We start from the raw sequence: 12,987 nt of genomic DNA on the forward strand, positions 1-12,987 counted from the left end.
TTTATTATTATTATTATTTTGTGTTCACTTTATTGGAAGTATAATAAGACACACAGCACAGATTAGAAACTATACAACTTTGCTATGTTACTGTAACAATTGACCACACAGATTTTTTTTCAAATATAAACTGTTATATAACTAACAATTTGTCCATTTTATTTGGACTCATATTATTATATGATTCTTTTTATGATTGCCAACCCCTAAAAACAAGCACACTAAACATTGTTTATTACCTATTCTTTGACACTTTCAACATCCCCCTTAAAATACAATGTATGTTTTCAATAAATCTAAATCACACATTTTACAATTTTGCTTAATCACACAGTAAACAGTTGTCACGTAACATTTTTCTGAAACAAATAAGTTATGGTAATAGTTTCATAATAGCATTTTTAAATTTCTCAAACTTTGCAGAGATTTGGTCAGTATGTCTGCTACTTTTTCTTCTATGCTACAATACTTTATCCAGAACAAACCTCTGTGCTGTTCACTAATGCTCTGAAATTTCCCAGCAGAGGATTGTGTAGGTAAAAAGATGAGGGCAAGCAGAAATTCTTGGGTAACACTAGAGATATTGAATTTAATTGAGGAAAGCAGACAATATAAAAATGCAATAAATAAAGCAAGCGAAAGGGAATACAAAAGTCTAAAAAATGACATCAACAAGAAGTGCAAAATGAGATTTTCACTCTGCAGCGGAGTGTGCGCTGATATGAAACGTCCTGGCAGATTAAAACTGTGTGCCCAACCGAGACTCGAACTCGGGACCTTTGCCTTTCACGGGCAAGTGCTCTACCACCTGAGCTATCGAAGCAAGACTCACGCCTGGTCCTCACAGCTTTACTTCTGCCAGTATCTCATCTCCTACCTTTGCAGGAGAGCTTCTATAAAGTTTGGAAGGTAGGAGATGAGATACTGGCAGAAGTAAAGCTGTGAGGACCGGGCGTGAGTCGTGCTTCGGTAGCTCAGATGGTAGAGCACTTGTCCGCGAAAGGCAAAGGTCTCGAGTTCGAGTCTCGGTCGGGCACACAGTTTTAATCTGCCAGGAAGTTTCAAGAAGTGCACAGTTTAAACAGGAATGGCTAGAGGACGAATGTAATGATGTAGAAGCATATATCACTAGGGGTAAGATAGATACTGCCTACAGGAAAATTAAAGGGGCCTTTGGAGAAAAGAGAACCACCTGTATGAATATCAAGAGTTCAGATGGAAATCAGTCCTAAGCAAAGAATGGATAGCAGAAAGATGGAAGGAGTATATAGATGGGCTATACAAGGATAATGTACTTCACGGCAATGTTATGGTACGGGAAGAGGATGTAGATGAAGATGAAATGGGAGATAAGATATTGCAAGAAGAATTTTATAGAGCACTTAATGACCTAAGTTGAAACAGGGCCCTGGGAGGAGACAACATTCCGTTAGAGCTACTGATAGCCTTGGGAGAGTCAGCCATGACAAAGCTCTTCCATCAGGTGAGCAAGATGTAAGATGTTCCTGATCTATATAAATGACCTGGGTGACAATCTGAGCAGTTCTCTTAGGTTGTTCGCAGATGATGCTGTAATTTACCGTCTAGTAAGGTCATCCGAAGACCAGTACCAGCTGCAAAGCGATTTAGAAAAGATTGCTGTATGGTGTGTCAGGTGGCAGTTGACGCTAAATAACGAAAAGTGTGAGATGATCCACATGAGTTCCAAAAGAAATCCGTTGGAATTCGATTACTCGATAAATAGTACAATTCTCAAGGCTGTCAATTCAACTAAGTACCTGGGTGTTAAAATTACGAACAACTTCAGTTGGAAGGACCACATAGATAATATTGTCGGGAAGGCGAGCCAAAGGTTGCGTTTCATTGGCAGGACACTTAGAAGATGCAACAAGTCCACTAAAGAGACAGCTTACACTACACTCGTTCGTCCTCTGTTAGAATATTGCTGCGCGGTGTGGGATCCTTACCAGGTGGGATTGACGGAGGACATCGAGAGGGTGCAAAGAAGGGCAGCTCGTTTTGTATTATCGCGTTATAGGGGAGAGAGTGTGGCAGATATGATACACGAGTTGGGATGGAAGTCATTACAGCATAGACGTTTTTCGTCGCGGCGAGACCTTTTTACGAAATTTCAGTCACCAACTTTCTCTTCCGAATGCGAAAATATTTTGTTGAGCCCAACCTACATAGGTAGGAATGATCATCAAAATAAAATAAGAGAAATCAGAGCTCGAACAGAAAGGTTTAGGTGTTCGTTTTTCCCGCTCGCTGTTCGGGAGTGGAATAGTAGAGAGATAGTATGATTGTGGTTCGATGAACCCTCTGCCAAGCACTTAAATGTGAATTGCAGAGTAGTCATGTAGATGTAACAACTTGGAATTGGAGTTGTTTCTTACATGAGAGATGAAACAGACAAATCCAGACTTCAAGAAGAATATAATAATCCCAATTCCAAAGAAGGCATGAAAATTACCAAACTCTCACATTCTTTGTAGAAGAATAGAAAAACTGGTAGAAGCTGACTTTGGGGAAGATTGGTTTGGATTCTGGAGAAATATAGGAACACGTGAGGCAACACTGACCATACAACTTCTTATATGAGATAGATAAAGGAAAGCCAAACCTACTTTTATAGCGTTTGTAGACAGCTTTTGATAATGATGACTGGAATACTTTCTTTCAAATTCTGAAGGTAGTGGGAATAAAATATAGGAAGCAAAAGGCTATCTACAATCTGTACAGAAACCAAATGACTGTTATAAGAGTCAAGGGGCGCACGAGGAAAGCAGTGGTTAAGAAAGGAGTGAGACATGGGTGTAGCCTACCCTTATGTTATTCAATCTGTGTATTAACCAAGCAGTAAAGGAAACAAAAGAAAAATTTGGAGTAGGAATGAAAGGATAGGGATAAGAAATAAAACTTCAGAGACAGCAAAGGAATTGGAAGAGCAGTTGAATGGAATGGATAGTATCATAAGAGAAGGATATAAGATGAACATCAACAGAAGCAAAACGAGGATAATGGAATGTAGTAAAATTAAATCAGATGATGCTGAGGGAATTAGATTAGGAAATGATACAAATTAGTAAATGAGTTTTGCTATTTGGGAAGCAAAATAACTGATGATGGTTGAAGCAGGGAGGTTATAAAATGTAGACTGACAATGGCAAGAAAGGCGTTTCTGAAGAAGAGAAGTTTGTTAACATCATGTTAGTCAATTTAAGTATGAGGAAGCTCTTTCTGAAATTAAATGTATGGAGTGTAACCATGTATGGAAGTGAAACATGGATGATAAATAGTTTAGACAAAAAGAGAATAAAAGCTTTTGAAACGTGGTGCTACAGAAGAATGCTGAAGATTAGATGAGTAGATCACATAGTTAATGAGGAGATACTGAATAGAAAAGGGAAGAAGAGAAATTTGTGGTACATCCTACTAGAAGAAGGAATCAATTGGTAGGACACATTCTGAGGCATCAAGCAATCACCAATTTCAGTACTGGAGGGAAGCATAGGGGATAAAAATCATACGGGAGACCAAGACCAGAATACAGTAAGCAGATTCAGAGGAATGTGGATTGCAGTACTTACTCATAGATGAAGAGGCTTGCACAGGATAGAGTAGCATAGAGAGCTGCATCAAACCAGTGTTTAGACTGAAGACCACACAACACATGTTTGCTTCATCTAACTAACTGTCCTGGTTTTGATAATTTGGATTCACTTTCATTTTCTACACAGAGAATCATCTTAACTTCTCTTCTCTGTAACTGTTGTAGTAGGGTCTTGATGTGTTTTATTTCTTTTGTGTGTTCTGCTGCTGAAATATATTCTGCTTCTGTTGATGAAGTAGCTGTCACCCTTTGCTTCTTGGAACACCAGCGAATGGGAACACCATTATTAAGAACAATGTATGCACTTGTACTCATCCTGGCTTTTAAATCTTGCGCATAATCGGTGTCCACTTCATCTTCTCCTTCTTGTAGAAAAGACAGTAATTCTTGGTGTCTTGTAGCTATCTCTGAGGTTTTGTTTTTTATATTTTGATAAGACCTTCTGTTAGGGTCTTCTGTTACGCAGCTCCCGTAATTGACTGTAAGTCCAAGATTTGACCTTGTTTTACATGACAAATACAGAAGACTTCCTATTGGCCTCACAATATGGAAATCTGAGTTGTTCATCTTCTTGATTTTCTTCTCTTGTCTTCCCCTCTGGAACTAGTGGAGTCTTCATGGCCTTACCGTCAACCATGTTGAATTTATCTAGTACTTTCTTCACATTCTGTTCTTGATGCAGAAATATTGCATCCTCTATCTTCATTATTTGTATTTCTATGTACATATCTGAATTTTTTTACCACAACCATTTCAAAATTCTTCTTAAGTTTCTTCAGCATATTTTCAATTTTATCCAAGCCTTTTCTTATTAGGATTCCATTCATGTACAATTTTTTCAGTTACATCTTTAGATATGCATTGATCTGACTTAATCTGTCAAAGTTTTTGTCCACGTGGATGGAGCTTGTCTAAGTCCATACAGAGCTTTCTTAAAAATAAATTTTTCCATTTTATTTGTATCCTTCAAGTACTTTCATAAAAATCTCTTCATCTAGTTTCCCATAGAGAAATGCTATTTTTTACATCAAACATCATGTAGAATTTTTTCTCTGCTGCCAGAACAAACAACAGTCTTGTGAACTTCTGTCTACTACTGGACTGAATAATTCCTTGAAATCGACAGTCTCTGACAACCAGTCTGGCTTATATCAACCATCGTCTTTGACTTTAAAAATCTGTTTGCTTCTCATGATCTCATTTCTTTTTTCTCTTCTTGATTGATGAACTTCCATATTTCATTCTGTTCTTGACTTCTTCTGTTGCTTTCGACTGATTTTCTTTGTCTAGATCATCAGTGCTTTCTTCATATGTAAGCACTCTTCTTTCATAATCATCGTACTTTAAAAGTTTTTTCGAATTGGTTCTGTCCCTGAGATTGAAGTTTCTTGTATATTCACTGTGTGCTCTTTCTTCTTGATTATCTTCTCTTTCATTTTCTTGGCTTTGAATTTCATTTACTTCTTTGTTAGTGTCATTTGATAGTTCACTAATAACAAAATTATTCTGTAGAGTTTCTTTGTCACTCTGTGTTCAAATTCAACATCTCTGGAGACAACAGTGTTTCTTCTCTCTGCATCAAATAGTCAGTAGCCATTTGGAGCATAACAAACAAAAATGTGTGAATTACTTCTTTCATGTAGTTTCTTCGAGTGGCCTAGATTTTTGAGAAAAACTCTTGGTCTAAAAATTTGAAGTCTTGACATATTTGGTATTTTCCACAACCATTTTTCTAGAGAAGTGGCACTTCAATTGATAGATGGGCTGCTACTGATCAAGTTTGTAGCATTGAGCATTGCCTCTCCCTGTAACTCTTTTTTTCAGTTTTATATTGAATATTGTAGCTCTTGCCTTGTTCATTATTGTCAAATTTAGTCTCTCTGCTTTTCCATTGAGTTGAGGACTATAAGGAATACTATAGTCTAATACAATTCTTTCTCCTTCACACCAATTCGTAAACTCATAGCTATCTTTATCACACCATATTTTTGGTTCTTTAAGACTGAAATGATTTTCACTTTATAACACATATATTCTTATCAATCTTGCAACATGTGACTTGTATCCTAACAAATAGGTTACACAAAAATGAATGAAATCATCTAATGCTGTCATGTAGTTTCTGCATCCATTAAATGTTCGGGTTTCTACCTCTCGACAGATACCATATGTATAATTACAAGAGGTCTTATTGCTCTTTCCCTCACAGAAGAAAATAACTTTCTTGTTAGCTTAGCTCTCACATGAGCTTCACACAATCTTTGTGCTGAGCATGAACTACTAGGAACTCCATCACACATTCTCTTAATCTTTGAAGTTCAACTCACGCCTGGATGACCTAGCTTCGTATGCAATTCTTGTTTTTCTTCTTGTGTCAGTAGTGACTGTATTCCTCATTTAATGGTCACTTCAGTCTCTTCTCATTCATGTTGTTGTTTCATCCTGAATTTTTCATCCTTAGAAACAATGACAATGTCAAAAGACAATCTTACATAGAGAAATGTAAATGATCAGCATACTACCCTATTTGCAAATCAGGTTAAACTGAGTGTAAAAGTCTAGCTTTACACCATCACAAAACACGACGGAAATTTCAGCGCAACATATAACCTAGTAAATTACACTATAAAAAGTTGTGTTTTGAGTTCTAAGGCATTTCAGGTATGGAATACTTCTGACAGAAGCATTCAGAACTGGTGTATGAGCAAGTGAGCTCTACACCATGCTGTTGTGCAATTAGATATGACCTGTGTTACATCAGAGTTTTTGACCAGCCTACAGCCCTAATCAGAATTCGCTATTTTACAGCTGAAGGTCTAAAGATTTGATACAGTTCAGGAAACATGAGGAGAAATCCTGGCTGTGAGAAACGGCCACAATGTGCCAGCAATAATGAACTCTCCAGGGGATTATCTGCAAAATGGCAGTGCAGAATTAAATACAGTTTAGATGTAACAGATCCTCTTAATACATGTTTTCAACAACAACTACTACTTTTGGAGATAACTTTGTGTACAGAATAAATTTTTGTTTTTGTTGTTACTAGAAAGTACTGTCTGTATAAGTAACATATCATATCAAAGACATCATATTAAAGCCTTGTGCATCTGTTTATAGCTTAGGATTCATCAAGCAAGGTGAACACTTAATCACTGATATAAATTTTTATTCAACAGTGAATGGCCCTTCTGACCATGATGCACAACTAGACACTGACTATAATGAAGTGGTATCATGGAAAACAGCTAGAATAATTAATAAACAGATGACACAAAGCTTCAACCTTGCAAGAAACAGACTGGAAGAATGTGGTAGATATCAGTTCCAAATCTAATGTTTGTATACATGGTTTTATATCAGTCTTTAACAGTTGTTCTCCTGTGAAAACAGCAAGGCATGGTACTAATAAGACATCAAAGAGTCATGGATTGCAATCAAAATATCAACTCTAAGAAAAAGTAAATTGTTTGAAATGATCAGGACAAATAGTGTAGGAAGGGTGATTTAATATTACAAGAAATACTGTACTGTATTAAGGAAAGTGATTAAGAAATTAGAAAATCTCCATATAATGTCTGAAACCAATAATGTAGACAGTAAAATTAAATCTGCATGTGCAATAGTTAAGAAAAACCAGGAAATCAATTAAGAAGTGGAGAATTTTGTTATTAAAGAAAACAGCCAAATAATACATGATAGTAGCCTCGTAGGCAATATATTTAATAATCACTTCTTTGAAGTAGCTTAGATCACTGGCATGGACGGTTCAAGGGATAAAGTAATAGAATACATACAAGGAGCAATGCCTCATATATACAGACAAATTACTATCACTCAACACCCTTCCAAAGCAATTAAGAATGTAATCAGCTTCCTCAAAATCACAAAGTCTCATGAAGGTGATACCATTTGAAGAACTGTACTAAAATTCTCTTTCTGCTGATGACCTCACTGTTGGGTGCCCATAAGATCCAATTCTGTTTATCACACATATGCCACATTTTCAGTCACATATACAACACATCACCATCAAAGGCCATATTTCCAAGTAGGCTGAAGTATGCTACTCTCAGACCCTTTTAGAAGAAATGTAGTAGGACAAATATTAGTAATTACTGACCTGTCTTTCTGCTTACCTCCATTTTGAAGGTACTGAGAAAAATGATGTATTTAAAAATTATAACACAACTCTCTTAAAATGAAATATAATAGCATAGATTAAAAATCTACTCATCAAGTGGTGGCAGGAGAAAGCACAGACTTTTTATCTATCCATTTATGTTAAACCCTCTTAAAATAAGATACATAGTCAATTTCAATTTGGATTTCATATGAGGCTTCTCCATAAAACTTGTTGTTTTTCAATTCAGTAATCAGATAATACAAAACGTGAAAGACAAAATATTGCCTGATAGGAGACAAGCTTTAGCTTTAGCAGTCAATCAGCTCTCTTTATGTCATTTGTTGTTTTGTTAGTACTGTTAACATTAAACAACTGTGTGAATAGATATACTGGAAGTTGCATGTGAAATTTTTTAGGACTGTGGTTGTAATTCTATGCCCTTCACTTTTCGTTTTAGCAAGAGTGAATACTAATGCACTTCCACGATCATGAGAAAGGGCATTGATGACCATGCTGTCTAGCACCCAACAGTTTTAAATCCATCCAAATCTAACCAAAATATTGCCAAGTGGTATATGTTCTGACTTGTCAAAAAAATTTGATTGTGCAGCTCAAGTTGAAGAAATTGTGAGAAGTTAAATATAATGATGCCTGAGATCTTGCTGGAAACTGGTTTTCATCCTACCTGACTAAAGCAGTCCAGAGTATTTCAGTAAGAAACTCAAGGTGGATTCCCAATGAAAGAGCATCTTCACAATGATGAATAATGACTACAAGTGTGCCATAGGGAGCAATATTAGATCTTGATCTTATCTGCTTATTCATTTAAGTTGATCCGATTAAGGTCATCAGGCCCTGTCTTACATAGACCAGGTTTTATGCAAACAGTACTTTTTTGACGTCATAGTTAATAAGAAATAAGTATTTTAAAATGACAAGTAGTATTAAAATGATTTGAGTGTCTCTAGAGATAATGAGAGGAAGTAAATACCGATTATGAAATAATAAAGTTGATGCAGTACTTGTGCTACTGCTGCTGCTATTATTAGAGATAATAGTAACAGTAGTAGTAGTAGTAGTAGTAGTAGTAGTAGTTGTAGTAATGACAATAATAACAGTAATGATAGTGGTAATTATAAAAAGAATTGAAAGGTGTAGAAAATAGATGTTTTCTGATATAGTGAGTTCCGGCAAATGCAATTTAAGGAAACTGCACAGCTAAGTCAAATATAGGAAATGAGGAAGATCTGGTTGGAAACAAGGACGTATAAAGGGACAATGATAATCATTATTGTTGCTTTAATAGATATGTCATCAACAGTCTTCTGAAGTCAGAGATATTATTCAGTTCTCTAATAATATTATAGTGCAGGAGATTATTCCAGAGTCAGGTTCCTGCTGCTGAAAAGGACTTTGAGAAATTGGATGAACAATAGAGAGGGATAGAAAGTATTTTGGACTTAAGGAAATCAATGTTTCTACAAGAATGTACAGATAAGAGAGTTAAGGTTGAAGAAAGATATGGGGGCAGTGCATGTTGATGAGACAGATGAATGTAATAAGGATATTGTGTGATGTCCACTCTAGAACATGTTGTAGACAGCTGTTTGAACAGTTGTGCATAGTGATAGCAGCCTCACAGTGCATTTACTCTCTTCTGAAGTTTATTGTCAATAACCAATTGTGCCATGCGGAGTGGCTGCACAGTTAGAGGTGCCATGTCACGGATTTCGCAGTTCCTCCTGCCGGAGTTTCGAGTCCTCCCACAGGCTTGGATGTGTGAGTTGTTCCTAGCATAAGTTAGTTTAAGTAGTGTGTAAGTCTAGGGACCGATGACGTCAGCAGTTTGGTGCCTTAGGAATTCACACACATTTGAGCATTTTTTTGACAACCAATCACAGTTTGACAACAATAGTAATGTTCATAAATATAATTCTAGAAGGAGAAGTGATTTACACTATCCATCACTCAGCCTTACTGTGACAGGGTGAGGTATTCAGCTGTAAAAATCTTTGCTCACCCACACAGTGGTACGCAGAATTTAATAGATAATAAAATCAACTTCAAACACAAAATCATATCTTCACTCTGTAGAAGAATTTCTGAAAGCATAGTACTATGATTGTTGTTATGGAGTAGAGTGAAGTGCTGGCATGCCAGTCAGGAATGATAGAGCAGAGAGGACTATGAGAAGAGGTCAGCCAATCGCTCACTGACTGACTCGTCTCTAGGACAATGCAACAGCTGTGGTCCATATGTGAAGAGAACATGAGCACCATGCCCAACTGGTTGCGGCCCAGTCTAACACCAGCCTTAAGACTAATGACTTGCATAGAGGCATCAAAGCTTATTACTTTGCTTGAACCCTCTATGTATCAGACTTTGGAATTGTTATACTGGAGAAACTTGATTACTTCGTATGTCGCGCCTTGCTTTCGACACTTCTGTTTAACACCAAGTTAAGTATTGTAATAAAACTCATTAATACGAATTGTCTGAATGTTGTATAGCAACCTGAGAAAGCAGGTTTCCTAGACACCCCATACTTGATGACTAAGCAGGATTAAACAGTTGTAGAAGAATTTCCTTATTTGTGGTTATTGGTTAAGAATTAATGTAAGTAGTGTGCATGTTGTCATATTTTGTGCTGAGTAATTGTACTATACTTGCAAGATTACAGGATTATTCCACATCATAATGAGAGTTCACAGTTATGATCCATGAACCATGCAAATAAATAAATGACTAACATCCTTCTGGGATGTATTTTTAATGACTGTCCTGATGTGGACTGCTATTTGGCAGTATTGTAAAATTTCGGTGCATTTGTAACACTCATTTTTAATAAGGCTGTTGAGCATAATCGTTTTTCAGTGTTACAGTTTTGGTCTTACCATAATTAAGGGAAAGGCTATTGTACTGTGTTGTGCAAAGCTCATGTTAGCTAGACTCAAATATTCAGCTATTCTGTGCAACAGTTTCATTTATGTACTTTCATTCCTTCAGATTCACAGATTAGACACCAGTATTTATAAATTTTGAAATTTGTTCCAGGAGTAACTCACTCTGTCAGAAACCATTAACCAAAGTCAAAATGGGAATTAAAAATTATTTATTTTGGAAATAATATTACAAATTATTCCAGTGGGTAAAACTTTTGTTATGATAAGTTACTTTAAAGTAGTATTGTTATAACTTCAAGTTGAACAAATATATTTCAAGGAAGATGAAATACATGAAAGTCACAGACTGAGTCCAAGTCTAGAGGCCGCTGGCTGGCTGGCCGCCTAGGTGGCACAGCTGCTGCATGGCTGGCAGACAGCATCGCATGTAGAGGAGGCGCATAACTGAGTGGCGGCACTTTGAAAGATGGGTAAATCACAACACTTTCCCCCCCCCTGAATTTTTTGCACAGGTCTTGACGGAGGTGGCCTGTAGATTGCTAACATCCATAGGTGTTATTTGACTGGCCGTAAAGTCTCGAGGAGGACGCTTCCCGTACGGATGGAAGTGTCCCCGATGATAACGGGTCGAGATGACAGGAGACGTGGGGGTCAAATCTGCTGGGGCCCTGTGCACTAATCTGCCCATTGCGGTAAGTCTGCTTGTTATAGCAGGAGACATGGGCGATGTGTCCGCGTCCGTAGGAGAAGGAGGCGAGTAGAGTTGCTCCGACAGATGATGGTCATCTGGTTCCTTCAATGGCTTGTCTAGTTGTGTCATCAGTTCTTGTGGTGGCACCAATATGATGGTGAGAGGACTGTGTTGTGAGTAATGAGAGATTCCAGTATCCCGAGTGTCAGGTAGAGCCGAAAGTGGTGTAGCTGCATCCGGAACAGGCATTGCCGTCACACGATTCTGAAGCTGATCCGAATGACACACTGCAACACCCGTGTATGTCTGGATTTCATACAGGCGTTGGCCACGGTGTCGTAAGATGCGGCCAGGACTCCAGTTTGGTTGCCTGCCATATCTCCGTCCCCATACAAGGTTGTCGGCAGTGAAACAGCCAAGCGAAGGCACCTGCAGCCGTGAGATGGAAGGCCGCAGAAGAAGAAGTAACGTGCAGGGCTGTCAGCCATGTAAGAGCTCAGCCAGGCTGTGGTCGCCCATGGGGTTGAAACGGTAAGAAGCTAGAAATTGGAGAAGCGTATCATCAGCAGCAGAAGTCAGGAGTTTCCTCATCTGAGCCCTAAATGTGCGGACCAGTCGTTCAGCCTCATCATTTGACTGTGGATGGAACGGAGTGGTCGTGACATGCATGACGTTGTGATGGGCACAAAAATCCGCAAAATCGGACGAGCCAAATTGCGGACCATTATCAGTAACAGAGTAGAGGGAAGGCCTTCCAAAGAGAAAATGCGAGCTAGAGCATTGATGGTTGCCGCCGTGGTAGGTGACGTACAACGGACAATGAAAGGAAAGTTAGAGTAGGTATCAATAATGAGAAGCCAATAAGTACCTAAAAAAGGTCCCGCGAAGTCAGCATGAATGCGCCCCAGGGCTTCTCAGGCGAAGGCCACGGTGACAAAGATGACTTCAGGGCGGTGGCCTGAGACGTACAAGGGCCGCAGGCAGCGACCATGTGTGCAATTTCAGAATCGATGTTGGGCCAGTAGATATGAATGCGTGCCAGAGATTTTGTGTGAGAGACACCCCAGTGCCCTTGGTGAAGTGGGCGCAAAGTCGAAGCACGCAAAGATGCAGGTACCACAACACGCGGCGAAGCATTTTCGGTGGAGAGGAGGATAACACCATCCCTAGCCATGCGGGTGTAATGCAAAGCGTAGTAGTTCCGCAATGGATCAGAAGTCTTAGCGGACGGATGATCTGGCCAACCCTTCTGAATACAATGTAAAACCCGGGAGAGGGTAGGGTGAGAACCCGTAGCAGACGCCAGCCGGTCCCCGGTGATGGGGAACCCGTCCCCAACCCGCTGCTTGGCAATATCCAGGTGGAAACTCAAAAGTTTGTCCCTATCGAATGCCAGATCAGGACCCATGGGACGGCGAGACAGTGTATCAGCATGTGCATGTTGAGCCGTCGGCTGGAAATGAATCTCATAATTGAAACGAGACAAGAAAAGAACCCAATGCTGGAGGCGGTGTGTTGTCGGGAAATGATATTGATGTTATGAAACAAGGAAACAAGTGGTTTGTGATCCGTAACAAGATGAAATTTGGATCCATAGAGAAAAACACCAAACTTATGAAGACCATAAATCATGGCCAAAGCCTATTTTTCAATTTGA

At 38.6% G+C, this 12,987-nt stretch overlaps 1 protein-coding gene across 2 annotated transcripts in view; it reads left to right on the top strand.

The window, feature by feature from the left end:
• Nucleotides 1–12,987, top strand: part of LOC126285300 (beta-ureidopropionase) — a 158,672-nt gene that overhangs the window by 43,655 nt on the left and 102,030 nt on the right. Inside the window, exon 1 of one of the 2 annotated variants that reach the window (XM_049984592.1) lies at nt 6,826–6,924. The exons of the other annotated variant lie outside the window; for it this stretch is intronic. Within the exon in view, the coding sequence (XP_049840549.1) occupies nt 6,920–6,924 (5 nt within the window). The 5' untranslated portion in view covers nt 6,826–6,919. Of the gene's footprint in view, nt 1–6,825; nt 6,925–12,987 lie in introns of those variants that run through there. 2 annotated transcript variants of the gene reach the window in all.

The sequence above is a fragment of the Schistocerca gregaria genome, chromosome 8 (genome assembly GCF_023897955.1).
Source record: "Schistocerca gregaria isolate iqSchGreg1 chromosome 8, iqSchGreg1.2, whole genome shotgun sequence".
In the NCBI taxonomy this organism is placed as follows: domain Eukaryota; kingdom Metazoa; phylum Arthropoda; class Insecta; order Orthoptera; family Acrididae; genus Schistocerca; species Schistocerca gregaria.